At 45.0% G+C, this 21,711-nt stretch overlaps 1 protein-coding gene across 1 annotated transcript in view; it reads left to right on the plus strand.

Annotated features, from left to right (window-relative positions):
• Positions 1–5,033: 5,033 nt before the first annotated feature.
• The window catches only part of SPRED2 (sprouty related EVH1 domain containing 2), a 93,629-nt gene continuing 76,951 nt past the window's right edge, over positions 5,034–21,711 (plus strand). The window contains exon 1 of the mRNA XM_075925572.2: positions 5,034–5,471. Within this exon, the coding sequence (XP_075781687.1) occupies positions 5,425–5,471 (47 nt within the window). The 5' untranslated portion in view covers positions 5,034–5,424. The remainder of the gene's footprint in view (positions 5,472–21,711) is intronic.

Consider the following 21,711-nt stretch of genomic DNA (forward strand, 5'->3'; position numbering starts at 1 on the left):
ATCCGTTGTTCCCCTCTTGCTCCAGGAAATCTGTCACCAAGTGTATCTATTCCTGTGGTTCCCTTCTTCACTGGCTAGCTATGCTGGTGGTGTGTTGAGGGGATGGAAGAGCAATATGGACCTTGCCCACTTGTGTGGGAGGAGGAGTAGCAGCTCCAGAGAGGTTGGTCATACCCTGTGATGCAAGTGGCCAGCAGTGCAGGGGAGGAAGGAGGCACCTTAAATCCCTTTAATCCCCTGTGTGCAGGTGCACAAGGTTAAGTGCAGTCTTGATATTTAGTTCCAAGATCATCAGGACCCATGCTATCACGGAACTATTTTGTGCCAGGCATGTTACTAAGAACTCTTAGTGCAGACGGGAACAATATAACACATGGTGTCAGTGCTTGGAGAATAATACCTCCTTACTATGGGCCTGATCCCGCAGTCAGATGCCAGATATAATGCGGTCATCCCAATGCATATGCAGAATACGTGATTGCATAGGGCACCTAAAATATTGGGGCACCATCAAGACCCACTTTTACCCGCTGTCCCAGTGGTGCCCCAAATTATGGTGTTGTAAGCGTGCAAATGCTGTGAGGGTAGGGGGAAGCAGTTACCTGGTTTCGGCTGCTGGCGGTTCCTCCTGTCCGGAGACTGCCTGAACTAGGCTTCCCACTTGCTGGAGGCGGAAGAGCTCTGACTCTCAGGTTACTGTCTACACTACAGGCTTCCTGAGCAAGAAGCCTTTTGCGCTAGAGTTTTTGTGCAAAAACTTCTTGCGCAAGAGCATGTCCACACCTCAAAGCACATCACAAAAGCAATATGCTTTCGCACAAGAGAGCGTCCACACCGCATGGACGCTCTTGCGCAAGAAAGCTCTGATGGCCATTCACAGAAACCCCTCTGGAGCATCCACACTTGCCTTCTTGCGCAATAGCTGTAGCGCTAAAAGCAATTATGCCTCAGAAAAGGATGTTTACCTATGGCGGAAAAAGCCCTCTGTTCTGCCATTTAACTACCTATTTAATTGAGCAAGAGTTCATTTGAGGGGTGGATGCTCCCCGGATTTTTGCGGAAAAACAGCTGTTTTTGCGCAAAAACCTTGTAGTGTAGACATAGCCTCAGGGAAAGCAGCAGTGCCCGGAGGCAGCCTCTGCAGCAGCCAGGTGTTTAAGCTCCTCCTTGCTGGACTTTTTCAGGTAAGATGCCATGGGGAAAGGATGGGGAGCATGTGTGGGCTCTCAGTTAGTGGGGGAATAGGTCACATGGGAGGCACTATGGGGGGAGGTGCGTAGGACACCATACAGTCTGAGGACAGCCCTAGCTACTATCATGAGTAGTCCCATTGAAACCAATAGAACTATTCATGGTATAGTAGACTTCCGATAATCTGGAACCTTTGGGACCTAGGTGGCGCCGGATTATTGGATATGCCGGACTATCAGGAGGTACTATAAACTGGTTATATATATACTGTATATAGTATATACTGTATATAAAGTGTTTTAAACCCTTTTTATTGTACATACTGTATACAGTATACTGTAATGTTTTAGTTTTTTTAACCCTTTTTTACCCTTTTTTACCCTTTTCGCTCAGTTCAGCTGATGCTGATGCTGCCTTGTGACTCGTTTCTTGCCAAAGCTCACTCACTAGGCTCTTGCCATTTTGATGCTGGACTATTGGGTGTGCCGTACAACTGGATGCCGGACTATCGGAGTTTTACTGTAGTAAGCACCATGCCTAGCAGCAAGTGTGTGCAGGAGTGGCCTTAAGTATTATACAAAAACAAACATTCATACTGTGCACTGTAATGTACACAGTAGTCATGACATTTCTCTGTGTAAAAATCTTTTGAGGGTACTCTTTTAGGGAAGGTATTTTATCATTATTATTGTACAACAAAATGAGTTACAGAAGCAAGTAACAGCAAAATAAGAGATTGAACAGGAAGTGAGATATCTCTTTGTTGCTGCCTGATTAGATGTATGAATGAGTTTCTTCAATCAAAGTTAAGCAAAACATGTTGGCATGCTCCTGAAGGAGCCATTATTGTACATTGTGTCTGTGTATAGTTCAGCTTTTACAGTACAGGCTTTTGTTTTAATCTATGCCATGGGGTAAGTACTTTATTCTGTAAAGTGCTTTGAGACCCTTGGAAGTAGAGTAGAACTTCAAGTTTACAATCAACAATCTTACGACCAACCAGTTACATGAAGTATTTTCCCAAAAGGAAGAAACAAAATACAGAACAAAAGTGATGTGGATAAAGAACTTTGGAAATTGATTTTCAGTGGTATGAAGAAAATGATGTTGGCACTTATGCACCCTGCCTACTATTATTGTGAGATATTCAATTTTATGAACTTTCTGATTTTATGAACTCCTCAATCCCCAATTGGTTTGTAAAATAGAGGGTCTAGTGTAATGAGGTGCCATATTTTTATAGTGCTTCAAGTATGGAAGTAATAGCAATATATAACATAATTATTCATTATTTTACAATGCCCGTATCGTTCTATGCAGCTTACAGACTTGTGTGAAGACAAGTGCCAAGTATGACTATTATAAAACGTGACACTGCTTGGGGGATGGTGTGCTGAACTCTACCAAGCTAAAATCAAGGCAAACAGAAAACAAGACAATAATCAATGCAAAATGCAAAAACAAATCAAATGCATGACACTAACATGAAGGGATTTGATTTACACCCCAGAAGCAAATAAAGCGAAGAGGAAAAAATCTCTCTGACACTACGTCTTACCAGTGTGTCCCAGCACGCACACAGCTGCCTAGAGCGTAGCACACGCTGCAGTCCCTGAGCACAAAGGGGTGAGCTGAGGACAGAATTGCTGCTCCTGTTCTGTTTGCATGAATGGCCTTTGTGTTAGATGAGCAGGAGACTTCCTCATTCATATCTGGCAGCCACACATAAGGGCATTTGGGAAGGGAAAAGAAAAGGTGCATCTTTTAACTGCTTTGAAACACATGGGTATGGGAGACATTCCTGCAAAGACCCTCAGGGTGTGTGTGTGGGAGGAGGAGTTACAGCGATCATCCCTTAAAAGTAGGATGAGGTTTCAGGAAATTGGGTTATAAAAGACAGATGCATCCTTAGGGGGCTTGGATTATATGGGGTCATCAGATGCGTTATTGTAGGGCATTGAGTTCTATGAAGGCAGAGACATTTTTGAGGCAGACCCAGGGATATATTGCAGCAGATGTATTCCTGGAGTCTTGGGTTTTATGAGGGATCCATTATTGAAGGGGTTGAGGCTTGCAGAAACAGTTGTATTTCTGAGAGGACCAGGCTTACATTGTGGGGTTGGGTTACTTAAGAGTATCAGATGCATTAAAAATAGATTATACAAGAGATGCATTTCTGAGAAAGATGGGGTTATTTAGGGGGGCAGAACCAATACTGAATGGCTGGAGTATGGCACTGCATTAAGGAGGGGCTGGGGTTATCCAGGGACTTGATGCATTGCTCAGGGGCCAGGATTACTAAAGGATCTCATGAATTACTCAGGGGTGAAGGGGGGATCCCATGCGTCCTGAAAACTGGCTTAGTTTGGAGGATCTCAATGGGATTATCGGGGGTGGGGATGAGGGATCTGATGCTGTACAGGGGACATGGGGATCTTATTCAGCATGGAGGGATCCAGCTGGAGTTAATAGGGGATCCCATGCAGCACTGGGTGCAGCACAGAGAAGCCTGGCTGGGGTCATCTCAGCAGGGCTGACAGGTTTCCAGAAACTTTCGTGGTGCCAAGAAAGACCAGAGCATACACCCTTCCCCACTCAAATTCCCTTTCCCCCACCTACCTAAGGCTCTGGGAGAGAGTTTGGGTGTGGGAGAGGATTTGGGGTGCAGGCTTTGGGATGGAATCTGGCTACTAGGTACAGGCTTTGGTCAGGGGTGGGGTGCAGGCTTTGGGGGCTGGAAGTATAGCGGTACAGGCTCTGGGAAGTGGTGAGATGCAGGAAGAGTGCAGGGGGAGGGGAAAGGGCCAGGAATATTCCTGGTGCCCAGGCACCATGAGCCCATATAACTCATGGCCCATCTCAAGGGCCCCATGCACTACTAAGGGCTGGGGTTAAACAAGGAATCCTATGCAATAGGAAGGGCCCGGCTGCAGCAGTTGCTACATAAGTAGGAAGAGAGAGTCCACAAAACAGGAGGGACTTAGCTGGCACTGCAGTAGGAGAAGGGCAGGCCCACACTGCTGCCAGAAGGGCCTGAAGGTTACACAGGTGGTGGAAGGAAACCCAACACAACAGGAGGGTCCCAGCCATTGTTACATAGGCAAAGAGGGAAACCCACCGAGCAGCAGGGGCTGGGCAGAGATTATGGGGGCACAGGGAAAGCCCATGCAGGGAGAGAGGTCCAGCTGGGGGGTTGCACAAATGTATGTGTTGTGTGTGGGGGGGAGGTTAGCCCACACTGCAGGAGGGGCCCAGATGGGATTGCAGGAGGAGAGGGGGAAGTCTATCTCGGTAGCAGGAGGGGCTCAGCAGGGAATATGGGGGGGAAGGGGAAGTGCACACGCAATAAGAGGGACCCGGATGGGGTTACATGGGCCGGGGAAACCCGTGCAATGGGAGGGACCTGGCTGGGTGTGAGAGTGGGGGAGAATACCCGCGCTGTGGGAGGGGCTGGCTAGAGTTGCACTAGTGGGAGAGGGGCCCTGCCAGGATTGCAAGAGTGGGGGGCCAGGCCGCCTCTGCAGATGGGGGTCCAACAGCAGCAACGGGTCGGTGGGGAACAGGCCCAAGCTACGGGAGGGGCTGGCCCAGGATGCACAAGTGGGAGAGGGGCCCCGCCAGGGTTGCATGGGCGGGGAGGGGGGGTCAGGCCCCGTCGGCAGGCGCAAACTGCGGGAGGGGCCCGGCCAGGTTTGCATGATGCGGGGGGAAGCCTACGCTCCGGCAGGGACAGCCGGGGGCAGACGTAGCGGGCGGGGGGCTGCAGTAGCGCCGCCCCGTGCAGACTGAGCGGGCTGGGCCGGCCGGGGAAGGAGGAGGAGGAGGAGGAGGCGGTGGGGGGAGGTGCTACTTTGCAGACGCGTCTCCTCCCCTCCCCGGCTCGCTCGGGCTCCGCTGTCCCCGCGCTCCGGCGGGACTGGAGGCTGCCGCGCGGCGGCGGCTGTGGCAGCGGCAGCAGCGGGGCTGCCTGATCACGTCATCGCTTCCGCCCAGTTTCCTCCTGGCGGCGGCGCGGCGCGGCCCTGGAGTGACCGAGGCGGGGATGGGGCTCGCGCGGGGCCGCCGGCTGCACCCGGGCGCTGCTGCTGCTCCTCGTGCCGCCGCCCGCTGAGCGGGCCAGCACCCCCCGCCCCGAGCCAGGCCCGGCGCCCCCCGCCCGCAGCCCGGCGGCCTGCCCCGCAATGTGAAGCCCGGGAAGATGCGGAGGCGCAGCCCGGCTGCCCGCGGCGGGGGATGAGCCTAGAGGGGGAGAAAATGACCGAGGAAACCCACCCAGACGAGTAAGTGACGGGGGGAGGGGGAGACGAGCCCCGGGGGGGGGGGCTGCAGGGGGGCAGGGTTGTGCACTTGTGCGTGGAAGGGCTGCGGGGGGACACGGATATCCCGGGCCGGGCCAGCGGGGGCGGTGCATGCCTGCTGCTCCCTGCAGCCCTGCCCAGCCCGTGCCCCCCGCTGGCTGCAGGGCCCCTGCTGTGTGCATTGGGTGCACGGTGCGAGGCTCCGCAGCCTTTGTTGCTGGACGGGTGGGAGGGAGCCCCGCATGTCTGTGCCTGGGCCCTAGGAACGGCCCTGCTCCCCGCTTGCCCAGCCCCGGGTCTGCTCCCCGCTTGCCCAGCCTGGCTCCCAGAGGCCCCAGTGCCTCCAGCCTGGGCAGTCCCCTCCCCCCGGGGTGTGCGCGCTGCAGCTCTCACATCCGCCATTTCTTTTTTTCTCAATCGTCCTCATTTGCATACCACATTTTCATTCATAAATCCCCCGGCCAGAGAGGCGAGGACCCAGCGCGGTGTGCGGGGCTGGGCGCCGGTGGGGCGGCTCCGCGGGGCTGCCGCGGGGCCCCAGGAGCCGCGTGCACTTCGGGGGAGGAGAGCAGGCCCCGGGCACCCGGCGGAGCTTGCCTGGCCTGGCGGCGGGCGCTGGGGCTCTGGCGCGGAGCCTGCCCTGTCGTGCAGGCGGCTGGGGCTCGGCTCTGCCTCCCCCCGCGGGGCAGGGTGCGCGGCAGGCGGCGGCTAGCGGGGGCAGAGCTCGCTTCTCCCTGCCCCTGGGCCGGCTCAGGCTGCGGCGCGGCGGCGGCTGTTTGTGAATCAGACAGGTTCCCGTTATTGTCACATGATCGGGGCATTCATAAATCCGGTAACCTTCAGCCTGTCCCATTCACTCGCTCCGGCTGCCTGCTGCGCGGCGGCTGCCCTCAGGGGCTGGCGGGCAGAGGCGGCCAGGCTGGGAAGTGCTCCCTCGAAAAAAGCACTTGCGGGCCCCCCAGCCACTACCCCCTCCTCCATGCGCTCGGCTCCAGGGGAAGGGGAAGTGACTCAGTTTTGCAGCACAGGCGAGGGGGTGCCGATGTCGAAGGTGTAAGCGCGCAGCCATAGAGAAGATGTCGTTACTGTTCCCCTAATTTTGTTGTTGTTGAGGGGGGTGATCACTGGGTGGGTAAGAGCAATTCCTGCCTGTTTGTGTGAAGATCTATGCAGATAAGCGGGATCCACGCTTGACTAGGGGGTTCCGCTGGTGACATACTTATTGCAAATAGTGGACGTTACCCATCATATGCAAGGAACGGCAGAAAACATAAAAAAAAAAAGTTAGCTGTCAAACCATAAAATAACACTAAACTCTGCTTTGAACAACTGGTGTGAGGAAAGGCCTGTTGATAATGTGCTACCCTCAGCTCACAGTCTTTTCATCATATTAAGTAATGTATTCTTCAGGCTCATACCCTCACATTTTGTCCAGAAGCCTTTGATTTGATATGGTTGAAAAAATAAGTAATTTTGGTATATCTTATTCAGCTGTTCCATTATGTCAGTTATAATAATGGATCTGATTTTGCTGTCACTGCCATGCATGTTTAAACATTTTTTTTAGCATTTGTAGGATCTTGTCTTAGGTATATAACCTTCCTGCAGTGAAATAGTACCCATCAATATAATGCACAAATTATTTAACTCCCTGAACAATTTACTATTTAGTATGACCTTTCTATTTCAATAGTAATTGAGTAGAAAGAACTGAACTCCAGTATTGTAATTTTGTTTTGGTATATGTTGTCTAGTTACGCCTGTCAGTGTTAACAGTAGTTACAAATAAGAAATAGATTAATACTTCAAGGGGGGGGGAGTTTTTGTGTGTGTGGTTTTTTTTAAGTAAATGCTGGGGGCTCCATGTTTGCATTTATTTAATAATTGAGGACTGCTTTCAAAAATAAAATTAACAAATACGTTAGCACAATATTACAGAAACCTATTTAAGAGATGTACTTACTAAAACAGTGTTCTGGATATCTTTTTTTTATACATGCTCCAGTATTTGGCATTAAAATCATAGTTGCAATGATTCCGGCTCTCATGGATTTTAAAACACTGTAAAAATGTACAGCTTTATTCCCATTCACAATAAAAATGGTAGTTCAGTTAACTAAAAACGGAACCATCTCTGCATCAGGTTACTGCATAAGAAGTGATGGAGGAAATGGCTTTTGTCTTCAACCCAAGTGTTGAAAGGGATTGTATTTTTGGCATTTTTCATCTGAAAAGCTTCTATATAGCTTCTGAAATTGATTGGCTAGATGAATAATAAATTATTTTGGAGTCTAGCACGCTATGGCTAGTCTTCCAAATAAGAGACCTGTTTGTTCTAAGGATTTTCTCTGCTAATAAAGCTAGGTTTCATATGACTTGTATGTTTTTGGTTTTTTTAGTAATGTTACTAAAGTAGTTTTTGCACTTTCTACTAGGCCATGTCTCGGTATGGAAGTGCAGGTTTACAGTGGGTTAAGGTAGTTAGTGATTATGTATTTCTTTATCTAATTAAACAGTATTGTACTTTTTGTGGTATTAGACAACAGAGGATTCTAAGTGCATCTGGTGGTTCCTCCCAGAATGGATGTTGTTTTAAAATAGCATATTAAAAAACAAGAGAATTCTCTTCAGAAATTTGATGCTTTGATTTTCAGTGGTTCATCTTGATTTGCTTTAGAACTATTTCCCCCTTTAATTATTCCACTGCTTATATTTGCATTTGTCACACTTTTAAAAGGAAACTATCTCATGCCTACTTTACTTTGTTGGGTTTTGTGGGGGTAGGATGGTAGCAGTTCCACTTTAGCTTTCACAGTTTAACTAAGTAAAGCCCACCCATGGCCATTATTTAAATGGCTGATTTACAAGAAAATCCCATGGGTGACAGGAAGTGGTGCTGGTGATTCAGTGGGCAGAGCTCTTTAGTCTGAATAACCATTGAACCAATTTCCCAGTATAGTGCTAATTGTTATGATGACTTTTGGAGAGGCTTCTTTCAGGTCAAATGTAAAACAGAGGTCCTGACCAGATGTGGTCGTTAAACATCCTGCACAACTATTTGCAAGAGTAATGGTGTTTGTTCTGGTGAAACCTGGATTGCTGCAGTAGAACTCAGGCAGTTTACATTATAGCTTGCCTGAATATCCGCTTGTCATTTCCTTTAATAGGTAATTCTTCATTTCCTATCCTAAATTGATGGGTAGTGGTGCTGAAGTAGTAATTGTATGTTTCTCACTTCAGTTCAAAGAAGTAAGGACCAGTACTATGATCAGTTTCCTCAAACTCTCTGAACAATACTAATAAACTCTATTTGCCTTTGATACCTGGTTCTGACTTGCTTATTTGTTCGTCGGTGCCACCAGACTCCTTGTTGGTTTTGTTGGAATAGTCTATCACACCTACCTCCCCCCTCCTCAAAATTAGTTATTCTAGTTTCATTGAATATGAAAATTCATGGGCCATTTTGGTCAATTTCATGATCATAGGATTTTAAAAAAATTATATTTCATGATTTCATTTATTTAAATCTGAAATGTCACAGTGTTGTAATTGTAGGGATCCTCACTTATAAAGGAATTGGGGGAGGGACCTGCAAGGTTATTGTAAGGGGGACTGCGGTACTGCTATACTTCTGTGCAGATGGAGAACAGTGGTTGCTGGCTGGGATTGCAACTCTGAAGGCATAGCTACTACCAGCAGCAGTAGAGAAATGAGGATGACATAGTATGGTATTGCTGCTTTTACTTCAGCACTGTGGCAGGCAGGGCACTCTTTTCAGAGCTGGGCACCTGACCAACAACTACCACTTTCCAACCGCCCAGCTTTGAAGGCAGTGCAAAGGGTGGCAATACCCTTGAAAATAACCTTGTGATACCTCCCCCTCCCCCCCTCCCGCAATGCTCTTTTGGGTCAGGACCTCCAGTTGGAGAGATACTGGTCTCCCCCCTGAAATCTGTATACAATATTGTAAAATCACAAAAGACCAGCTTTTTTTTTGGGGGGGGGGAGGGGAGACCAGATTTACGGTGACATGTTTTTCACGGTCATGAATTTGGTAGGGCCTTAATGATGAGCAAATGTAACCGATTACAAAAATGGTTACTGTTGAGATTAATTTGAAAATAATCTTCTGCAGCGTGAGTTTAATTTTTTTTTTTTTTTAGAATATGGATCTGAGCAAACTTTGGAACATATCTGAAACCATTTGTAAATCTAAAATGAGTGTTTGCAACCTTGAGATGAATATTGGAAGGTGCATTTGTGATTTCATAGAATGCCTCCTTATGCTTCTCCGGCCTTATTTTTGTCCTCATTCTTTCTCCCATCTATGTATCCCCAGAATACTTCTAATACACGTTGAGGTAATGTTAATGGGCCTGCAAATATTTGATAAAACTTAACCCTGAATATGATGATGTTTTGAGTGAATTGAGGTTATAGAGACATTAAAAATGTTAAATTCCATGTTTCTTTGGGATATTCCATTATAATTATCTAGACATTTGAAGACTATAGGTTAGCTGATTCTACGTTCAGTACATATGTTAATTTATTTTCAAGAAATGGGCAGGTGATATATAACTCAAATCCTAAATACATGTTGCTGGTGGTGTGTTTATGGGTTTCACTGGGAAGAATATAAAATTCCATCAAAATGTGCATGTACAAAATGATTGTTATATTTAATGATACTTTCATTCAGCATGATGCATACCCCCGGTGCCAGAAGAAGTCACAGGAAGTAATGAAATGGAAAGGTCAGAAAATGAGGAAGTGTGTGTGTGTTTCATTGTTTGTTCTGTGTCAAGATAATGAAGTTAGCCTCAGGGCTTGTCTATATGGGGACACTTGGGAAAGTTAAGACAAATTAACTAAAGATGTGAAGATCTAGCACATTCAACTTCTATGTAGACACCCTCATTCAGAAATAAACTGGCTTTAGCTCCTCTACCATGCACCTCTAGTTTATTTATGTTGTATGGGAGAGCAAATAGTCTGTAGTCTGATTAGAAGTGAAAATTGTTTTATGAAAACCTGTAGCAATTATGCTATGGTGCACTGACTCTTTGGAAACTTGGTCCTAGGAAACATAGAGAGACACCCCAAACTTTTCAAATATTACTAGCAACCCTCTATAAATCTTTCAAATAAGAGTTTTAAGTGGCATATTAACTTTGCATTGATGTTTTGCAGCTGCTTTTGTCAGCTATTCTGATCCCAAAAACCAACCACCACTGAATAAATAAATCACCACTATGCTAACTGTGAATAGTGAACGTAATCAGGTTTTAAGGTTGCACTTCAGAATTAGCCTTGTCTCATTTTCAGAGTAACTTTGTCTATTTTACATTATTGGTTTTGCCTAGAGGTAATAAACAACTGATTCCTTTTTTGGGTCATGAGTATGAGCCGTGCAGGAAGACACTGGCCATACTGTGTGTCATGACATCATTTCTTGCACTAGGGACAGGAAATGCAGGCTTGCCAAAATTTAACCATTCACTTTTTGGCCTAAAAATGTAATGTGATTATTTGAAATTTATACATTGCTTTAAAAATACGAGTAAGCAGCTAATGTACTCAGTTACATTGAGAACTATTTTCAAGGGAACGTCTTAATGAGAGGAGATAATAGACTCTAACATGTTTTACTTCCTTGTCCCAGGCCAGGGTTTTAAAGGACTTGTGTGTTTGTTTACTATATCCTGAATGGCTTATGGGGAGTGTATGTGGCACATGGTCAAGTGAGAAAGGTAAGAGGAAGAGAAGTCAAAACAACAGGTGATGAACAGAACTGATAGAGACACACTGACTTACATTTCACTCTTAATTGCAGACTAGCCCAGCTTACAGAACAGCAAGTTCAGGTATGGGGAAGTTGAAGTGATATGGGAGAGTCAAATAATGCAACATCAGGTAGAGGGGGAGAAAAAGGTGCATAGTGCAGACATCTTTTTAACCCCCCCCCCTTTTTTTTCTGGACAAGTGTGGTTTTCACATGGATGGCCTAGAAATAAAGGTAGTCTGCTACCTGCAAACCAGATGCAATACAGGCAGTACCAGTGGAAGCTTTCTCACCCTGTCCTGCAATGGGCCTCATTCACAGTCTGGCAAACCAGCCACTTCAGGCTGAAAGGTTCATCTCTTCTGCAGGTTAATTAAATCCTGATGCTGCAAACAAGACCTGCCCAGGGTGGAGGGATGTTTTTAATGCTCCACTCTGAGAGCTGGATTTAAATTTGTGAGGCTAACAGGCTACTATCAGGTAGTATTCCCCTTTAGTCATTCAGACTGAGTTATGTTAGAACCAGTAATGTTGAGACAAAAGACCACTGAATGTCACTCTAAATCCCTTGAGCCATCCAATTCCTTTTCTTCCTTACACACACAGTCAGGTTTATTAAATGAACTCTACTCCTCATCTCACTTGGTACTGGAGGAAAGGAAATTATCCCCCAGTTGAGTAAAACCTGAGAGGGGAATCTTCAGGCCATTAAACCTATTTTATATCTCCAGAGGGACTATTGCCATTTAGGACAAACCCAAAACAAGCTGCATGCAACAGGGACGTCAGGCCTATTATACTCGGAGTGCACTCAGTTTCCCCTGGAGTCAAGGAATCAAGAATATTTGCAGCCATCCAATGCTGTACCCTAGATATCCTTGTATCTTGGGACCAAATCTACTTTAGAAGATGTGTATGTAGTTTCTGCTGACTTCAGTGAATTGTGCATGTTTGTTAAAAGGTAGAATAATGCTTTTATGTAAGAAACTGAAATTTACACGAATAAAAATTTACGTTGTAGGCACACACATAGTAACTGAATTGATAAACAAAAGTACACAATCAGAAACTATATGTACAGGTGGAGTCTTTGACAAGTAATCTATTTACTGAACAGACTAATCAGTTTGGATATTTACACTACCATGTTAGTGTAGACAGCAAAAAAAATGGTATATAGGTTCTGATGTGATGGTATATCCGTTTCATTTAGTAGAATCTCTGAAATTATGTGAATTCCTAGCCTACTTGATGTTGCATCTTGTGCTTAGAGAGACAGAAAAGCAATACAGAAATTATTCATTTAGTTGAGGTGAATGAATGGCTAATTCTCTTGGTTTTCTCTGCAAGTCTTTCATCGCTGGACTGACATTAAGTATTTAGGATTGACAACTAGCAAATCTACTGTATATGTTAGAGAGTCTATGTGTCTGTTTGCTCAAGAATTCCTCCTAAACAGGAAGAGCTAGGACCATCAGATTCGGTATACAGTTTCCTCTTATAGCTTAAAGCACGGTTAGGGGTTGTTTGTGCCTGGAATAGGATTGATTTGCATAAAACGATTCATAAGAGACAATCATAAGACAGGTGAAAGGGACTGGCCGGGGGTGTCCTCTCCCTCACCGGGACTGTCCCAGCCCTGAGTCTCCCCACTACAGGAACCTTTTGGGAGGGGGCTGAAACCCCCTTCCAGATTCATACTGGGGCATTGCCTGGATCGAGGGGAAAGTATACAGTTTGCTCCATTCATCACTTTGGTTTGTCTGTCATCTGCACTCCTCAACCTGGATATGTCCCAGCTGGAGGACATACACCTCCTCCCCTTCTGTGCCCACTGGAGCTGCAGAGGTCATGGAGAGGCACTTCCCACCTGCCCCCAACTTGCTGTAGTGATAGAGGGCTGGGGTAGTCCTCTCTGCCAGCCTGCATACTGAACCCCTGACCCCCAGCCCCACCCCAGAGCAATGATTTAAATGAAGCATGGGCATTTTCATTTTGTTTTTCAAAAAACAAAAACTACTTGAGTTAAGGACCCGAACAACACTGGGTCTATCTTCTCGTGTTCTAATATGTGAGTAAGCCAAAATCATCTACTCTGGTTGGTACCAGACATTGTTATTCATTGCCCTGAAAGGATTGCACTGCATTAAATAAAGTAGCAGAGGTCTGACTGCATTGCCCCTGCACCTATATAGCCTGGCTACACTTAATGTTTATTTCAGAAACAAGAATATGCTTGCTGAAGAAAAATGAGATATTGTTAAAAGGTGCCTCAGGCAGCAGGTTGAACATATACACTCACTGCAGAGACAATGCATCTGCTAGCTTTCCTTTTCAGGTGGAATTTTCAGTCTCCTTTTCTGCTCAGATTTCTCCAGTTTCAATTTTTGTTTTGAAGACTTTTTTTTTGCTCCCTTCCTAGCACTGTTTGTCTCTCACACTCTGCCTTTCCCATCCTATTATTGTTCCAGTTACACAGCCCTCTTTGGCTAATTCACTATTAGCCAGGAAAAAACTTCCTCATTTTGGCAAGCTGGGGGATTCTCAGTTTGATACCAGAACTACTGGGCTTGCCCTTGATCGCTGACACAGCTATAAGCCACGTTGCAAGACGGTAGTTGTGTGTTGTAAAATTTACTTGAGAAGAAGGCAAACTTAGGTCCCCACTGAAGGGCCATACAAGGTAAAAGCTACCTCTCTAAGGAGCAGTCTTTCACTGGTGTGAAGGTAGACCAGGGGTGGGCAAAAGGGCCTCCGTGGGCTGAATCCGGCCTGCCAAGTGGATTGATCTGGCCTGCAGAGGTGCAGCCACTGCCCTGCCTCCAGGCCAATCAAGGCCTAGGGACGGGGGAGTGTACAGTGCTTAGTCAACTCTGGTGGTTGACTCTTAAGTGCTGCATGCTGGAGGGCAGGAAGCAAGAGACTTTGTGCTTTCTCCACCTGCAGGCCAGTCAGGGCCTGGAGGTGGAGGGGAAGCATGCAAAGTCTCCTCCCGCCCTGCACCTGCCCTGCAAGGAGTGCACAGTGCTTAGAAGCTCTGTGCGCTCCTTCAGGACAGGGGCAGGGTGGGAAGAGACTTTGCATGCTCCCCTTGCCCGCTCACTCCCCTCACCCCAAGACTAGCTGGCTCCCCCTTCAGACCAATCAGGGTCTGTGGGTGGGGAAAAACAGAAGTGTTCCAACCCCGCCCCTTCCGCCTGAGTCCCCGTCCCTTTTGGGGCAGCCTGGAACTGCTTAAAAAATGTCTGAAGTGGCCCCTGGTCAAAAATTATTGCCCACCCCATAGCTATGCAGTGTCTGTGGCCTAGTGGCTATAGAGGCAAACTTAGAGTATTCAGTGTCCTTAGTTAGTGAAATACTAGATAAAGCTAACATTTTATTTTCAAACTTTATGTATAGGGTTTTTTAACATTTTTAGAACTGTCTCTCCCTGTATTTGTTTCTGTTTGGGAACAGCATTCCTCTCTCAGCTAGGGATGTGAATGGCTAACTGGGGGATGGTTACCGGTTACAGTTAATTGGTGGAGGCTGGAACAGCCCTCTGTCTGAAGTAGGTAGGGGGCTGCTGTAGCCCAGAGTGACACGCCATGGGGGGTTGTGCTCCAGCCTGGCCGGAACAGCCACCTCTCCCCCACTGCAGGCCTTGGCGCGCTCTTCCTGGGTAATGCTTACAGGTAATGGTTAACCGGCATTCGGGAGCAGCCCTCTGCCTGCTCCAGCCCTATTGGGCCCATTACACTGCAGGGCCAGCTCTGCTGGTGGCAGCCCCATGGGCTAGGGGCTGAAGTGGTTCTCCCCTACCCCTGCCCCCATTCTGCTTAATGGTTAAATCTAAGGTTTAACTGGTTAACTGATTAAACTGGATTTTACATCCCTAGTCCCCTCTCCCCCATTAAGCGGTTAACTGGTTGAACAGGATTTTATATCCCTACTCTCAACAAGAGCAAATATCTTTTTTGTGATATTTGGCCGAGGCAGGTAGACACTGCGGCTGCCAGATTTTCATAAGGATCAGTGGTTACGACTCAGTGAAGTCTGAGTCTTGTGCAAAAGCTGATTGCAGTTTTTTAAATATCAGTAAGTACTATATGAAAGTGAAGGTCCCCATCTTGCAAGCTGCCATTGTACAAACAAATCTCTGCACTTGTGTGGAGCCCCACAGCTGGAGCAGGTCCTAAAATTGGAAGAGAGCTGAGTTCTGTTTGGCTCTTGAATGCATAGGAAGACTTGGAAACATTTAGATTTGAAAATTCATATTATTCAGGATAAATAGTGTGGATAGAGTTTCAAATTAGTCTGTTAGAAAACATTCAGGACTGTTTTTTCTTGTACACTGAAATATAAAATATCACTTCAGTAAACTATTAGTGGTGGAGCAAACTTAGTTTAAACAGGTAAATGTAGTGGTTGCTATTGTGTGTGGAGCAATATTGGCTTAATTAAAAGGGATATATTTAACATTTATCATACATTTCATTCATGAAAGTCCAATGATGCCACTGAAGAGTCTCAAATGCAAGAGGAAATCTTTTTTTGTTCTTCCCCAAACATTTGACCCAGTGCTCCCTCTCTGTGCCCTGCAACACCAGTCTGTTCCCTTCCTTGCCTTCAGCATTTAAACTCTGGCTTTATTATTTGGGTTTTATATATATTATTATTATTATTTATTATTTATTTTATGTATCTGGATTGATACACATTTGCTTTTGTCTTTTTGTGGTGGAAAAATCAGTTTTAAAAAGATCAGCCTGTCAAAAAAGGTCACCTGCTCACTCTTCTGCTAGGGATTCCTCTTGTAGGCATTTATTTCTTTTCACTGTCATTCTGAAAGAAACAGGCAAAGTGTTCTGGTGTGTAAAAAATCAGTATTGAATTGTTTTTTTGCAGCTGAAGAGCTGCCAAAGAGTGTCTATAAAATGGTCCTTACTTGATGACACCAAATGTTTTCTACCGGTTTTGTTTAGCGCCCTATCCCAGTGCTTCCATAGCTGACTGTTACATGCTATGTTCAGTGAAAGCCAGGAAGCTAATGCATGTATGTTTTCAGTATATATTTTTTCCTTTAACATGTCTTAACAATTCAGTTCTCTTGCATTTTAACACGTGGAAAGCAGGCTACCTGTTTGTGGTTTATGAACGGAAAGGTATGCCCCAAAGTATAAGGTTACTAATACTTCAAGTTACGACATAAAGAGTGTGTTTTCACCTCAAGTTGAGACAACAGTGAGTTAAGATTGTGACTCCATTGGCTAATGCTCTGAAATTAGGTTGCAACAGAGGCTGGCCCTAATGTATTTCCTCTTGCATAGCCTCCTCTCCTTTGGCAATAGAAGTGCTATCGAGTGACTTTATAGAGTAGGAACTGACAGCCTTCAACACTGGAATTAAAGCCGATAGCTCTTGTGATCTTTCAAACTGCATTTTAAAGCACCAGCTGTAAATTTAGCCATGTTACTGTTTTTTTCCATGTTGTTAGCCACATAGTGCAGTGGAAGGATGCCAGTATGCATCCATAGGGTTAATGAGACATAAATTCAAACATTCCTACATGGCTTCCACATGGGCTGTTGCAAACTAGTTACAAATAAACTGACTTTAAATGCATGTGTGAGAGTATATAGGTCATCTAGCCCTTTGAGCCCCAGATGTTTATGAAATTTATTTAATTTTATGGACTGTTGTTACATATATAGAACTTCAAATGTTCGAAGTTTGGGACCATCTTTCTAAGATAATTAACTGCACTACCACAGCAGGCTGGTAGTTGTATTACCAGCTCTGTCTTGTAGGAAGTCAGTGACAATCCGACTGAGACTTCTGTACAGTAGTTTGATGCCTGACCCTATGCTCTTTTCTTTGGCCTTAATCAGGGTGTGTCTTCATTGTTTATAACTCTTTGGATTCAACACTTTGAAGGGGGCATGTGTGTTTAAACAATATATAAGCAATTAATATTTTAGTGTATGTGCTGGTGCATTCTGGTGCTTTTAGACTTAAATTTTCAGTGGAAACTTTCTTTCTTAAGATTTATAGTTCTGCCATCATAAGTCACTCCTGATTGAAAATTGGCACAAGAGGTAACAGCCTGGTAATATTCTCTCCCGTCCCCCTTTCTTTACATGCTTTTAAAATAAATAACTTTATTGTATTTTATTGTTTGCTGGAGGGAGGAAAAGAAAAAGCAGTAAATAATGTTGGCCAGTTTCCTTTTTTGTGAGTAGTAATTTTAAATACTCTTTTGTAGTCATATGATTTAAATCAACTTGGTTTTAAAATGGAAGTTGTCAAATAATTACTCCAAATAAAATCAGTTAAACTTTGAAACAAGATACTGTCAGTCAAATTAGTTTAAAAATTAGGTTTTGTAAAAAATAAGTTGTTTACAAAAGTGGAGATTACTAATGCTTTCAGGGAAATAAATCCAGTAGGAACAGTGTGGATGTTTTGTTTGTTTTTAAGAAATAAATTCCACTCCCCTTACGTTTTCAAACTAGAGATTGTGGTACTGTGTGTGAGAACCAGAACACTAAATTGACACTGACTTCACAAAAGCGATTAAGACAAGTCTGTTTTTGTTGCCCCTGCTAATTAAAATGCAGAAAGAAGCTAATAGCATCAATGACAAAAAGTAGCATAGACTTTCAAGTGCTCTTCTATTTTAATAATGGAAAGTGGTGGTTGTAAGGAAATTTTGTAAATCATGATTTGTATTCTCCCTTGAAGATGCAGGTACGTAAAGACAGCTCCTGCTAACACTTAATGAATACTAGGGATGTAATAGTGTAGTCGATTAACCGAGTAACCAATAAGCAAAAGCTCATAGGTTAATGCTATAGTCTACATCCTCTCCCCGCCCCCCCCCTCCCCACTCCACCAGTAACTTTTTTTTTAGTGGGCTGGCCAGCAGCCTAACTCAGTCCTGGCTTGCGACGGGTCTGGAACAGGTCCGGGACCTACTTCCCCTGTGGCTCTGCATTTAAAGTGTATGAGGAGCTAAGTGGGTAGGCAGCCCCGCTCAGTTTTGGCTCATGCCAGGTCTGGGAACTGAGACGCCTCCCAGACAGGGGCTGCTACCACTCCGTGCTATTGTCTCTGTATCAGAGTCAGCGGCACAGAGCAATAGGCAGCCAGTCCACCAAGGGAGCTGATTTTTAAACTGGTACCCCACGCTGCTGCTGCTGGTACAGAGGCAGCAGTGCGAAGTGGCCAGGGGGGTCTTCGGGAGTGGGGCTGGAGTGCACTGGCTGCTGGCCCTGCCCCCACCCTTGGGTACTATAGAATAGTTAAGTAACCAATAAGAATTAATGAGATTACTCGATTATTCAATTAACCGATATTTAACATCTCTAATGAATACGAGTGACTTAAACAAGTAGAACTACATAGTTATCTATGGGCTAAGATTCTGTATTCCTGAGACCAGCAATATTGTCCATGTGCAGCATCTTTTTAAGAGGAGTCTAATAAACACACTCTGAGGCTCCAATCCTGCAGGAGCTGTAGGAATATTCTCATTGTAAACCCTACTGAGGGTTTTGCAAGACTGGATTCTTTTTAAAATGTTTCCGTGTACTTATATAAACTCTTAATAGCTCTAAAGATCTTATCATACAGGTGATATGCCTTTTAAAAATACTTCCTAAAAACAAATTACACAGTAGACCTCAATAGCTACTTCTGAACCCTTAGTCAAGTGAGTTCATGTTTTTACAAGTTCTTGCAAGTTATATACATACTTGTTGATCTTACAGCTAAAATGCAATAAGTCATAAGGTTTTAAGAGATCATCATTCTCATTTTTTTAGATGGATTGATTTTTTTAAAAATAGAGTTTAAAAATACTGTATAAAGGTAATTAAGTGAGAGACAAATTGACAAAAGCGAAAAAGGTGAAACTAGTCTTGTGTCTGTTTACAAACATTTTCCACACAAGAAGCTGTCTGTTGTACCCTTCTTACAGAGTCTCAGAGCCTGGAACAAAGGCCAGATGTCTACACTGTTATTTTTGGTCCCAAAAGTCCGAGTTAGGGCTCTAAGCTTGGTGCTGTAGGTTTTTTATTTCAGTGTAGACATACCCATAGTATATGTGCACCAGGGCATGAAATTAAAATTGCATGAGAACTTCTATTCTGACACTTCCAGTGGTTGTTTACTAATAACCTTAACCTTGTAAAATAACTTCTTGGTATTCAGGAATGTATACAGTTAATAAAAGGAAGGGGGCATAGTCTCCATTAATAGTCCAGGTTCCAGTGAGGCTCTTGATAGTTGTAGCATCACTGTGAGCTGGAACTAGTGGAACATAACTTATGAGCATCTATGAAAGAAACCAGTACGTTTGAGATTTTCAAAGGTATCTAGGGAAGTTAAGCTAAGCAAGAGCCTAACTCCCTTAGGTGCCTTTGAAAATTCCAGCCTTTATGCCTTGGCCTAATTTGGAATGACCAAACTTAAACTTTGTTGCACATTGCCTTTGGTAAATGTCTAAGAACACAATTCCAATGTATACCCCACCCAAAATGTTGCCTGATAAAAAATACTTATCTGAAAATCAATTCAGCATTTAGATACTAAACTGAAATGTTCATAAACTAGCAGACCTGTCAAATACACTTTAACTGTTTATTTATAAAAAAATTAATGCAAAAGATTATTCATTTAACAATTTTCTAATTAATTTTTCAAAATAATAGTAGATTATACCAAGAATCTTCAGATTAATAATTAAGTGAATTAAGAGGGATGTTGTATGGATAACTTAAGATCCATACATTATTTATTATCTATACTGTGGCTATGACTTTTATCTCATATGGTTTTTCCCTCGTGCACATACACAGACAAGCTGTTTAAACTAATACAGGTTGCACCTCCCTAAACTGGGAGTCTCCCACGGATATTGCCGAACGAGAGAGCCCAGGACAGGAAGGCCAACTGCTGAGAGCCCCACGCATAGTGAGGCTGGTAGTAGCAGGGCCAGGGCCTTAGCATCCTGGGGCCATGGTAGCAGGGCAAAGGAAGCCCAGAAATCCAGCTGGGGCTGGCAGCCTATGCGTGCCAGCCAGGCTGAGGGGTTGTGCTGCTGTAGCCTGAGAGGGGCTGTGTGCCAGCCCAGCAGTGGGGACAGATCCATGGCAGCCTGGCTGGCAGTAAGGCCAGGCCACAGCAGCCCAGTAGGGCAAGTCCGGCTACGGCAGCAGAGCTAGGGCTGTGGCAACCCTGTTGGGGCCGCGGCAGGTCGCCAGCCCTATCAGGGCCATGGGTCAGCTGGCAGTGGGACTGGTGCTACTGCAGCAGGGCCAGGGCTGCATGCCAACAGTGAGGCTGGAGCAGCAGTTATGGCAGCAGAGCCGGGGCAGCCATGTCACCTGGCCAGCAGCGGGGTCAAAGGAGCCGGCAACAGGGAGGGGTGGCAGGCTGAGGGGGCCGGAGGGGCTGGCAAATTCCCTCATCCGGGATCACTCAGGTCCCGAGGGTGCCAGACCAGTAAGGTCCAACCTGTAATTTCAGAAGCTGTAATTTCATGATTATTCTCCGACTCAAGTATAAACCTAGCCAAATACACTAAATTTCACCACATTAAAGGGGTAGTACAATTTCATACTGTCTTTTGTGTCTGAGTCTGAATAGTATCCAGATCTTTAATAATAGCTTTATAAAAATAATTCTAGTGGGTTTGGTGGTTTTTTGGGGGATGAGTGGGGGCTGTAAATGAGCTGTACAAATATTGCTACCTCAACATGTGTGAGGTGAGAAAAGAACACATGACAAATATTACATTGCTATATTTTTTAATGTACATGATCTTCATTTGATGGGAAGAATAAAATATATGAGCCTTGGAGTCCATGCAGCATAGTTCAGAAATGGCTGTTTAACTTGGTTCAAAGAGAGAACTTTGGGCATTTAATAGAAGTGAGCAAAACACCGTTATAATCCAGCAGTGAACATGAGGAATAGCTTCTTAGGTATTATCACTACAAAATAATATCCTTGGTGTGCATGCGACGTCATACAACATTCCATAATGATGTTGGTAATAATCAGGGCTCGACAATTAACGTATTCTACTCACCAGTGGTGAGTAGATTTTAGCCCGGTGCAGCTTCGCAACGCGTGGTAGCATGTGGCTGGCGAGCAGGGCTCACCGCTGCTCGCGAGCCCTGGTAATAATTGTTCAATGACTTGCTTTTCTTGATTACACAAGTGCCTTTGAGATTAACTTAATGTGGATATTATTGGTGTGGACAAATGTGGGCGATGAAGAGTGTTACACCTGCAACCAATAGATTCTTGATGTCTGAATAAAATAGAATCAGAGGACTGGAAGGGACCTTGAGAGGTCATCAAGTCCAGTCCCTTGCACTCATGGCACCAACTCAACCACTATCTAAACTAGAGATGTAAGTGACTAGTCCCTCAACTAGTCGCTTTCCC

The sequence above is a fragment of the Pelodiscus sinensis genome, chromosome 3 (genome assembly GCF_052426305.1).
Source record: "Pelodiscus sinensis isolate ZL-2025 chromosome 3, ASM5242630v1, whole genome shotgun sequence".
Classification (NCBI taxonomy): domain Eukaryota; kingdom Metazoa; phylum Chordata; order Testudines; family Trionychidae; genus Pelodiscus; species Pelodiscus sinensis.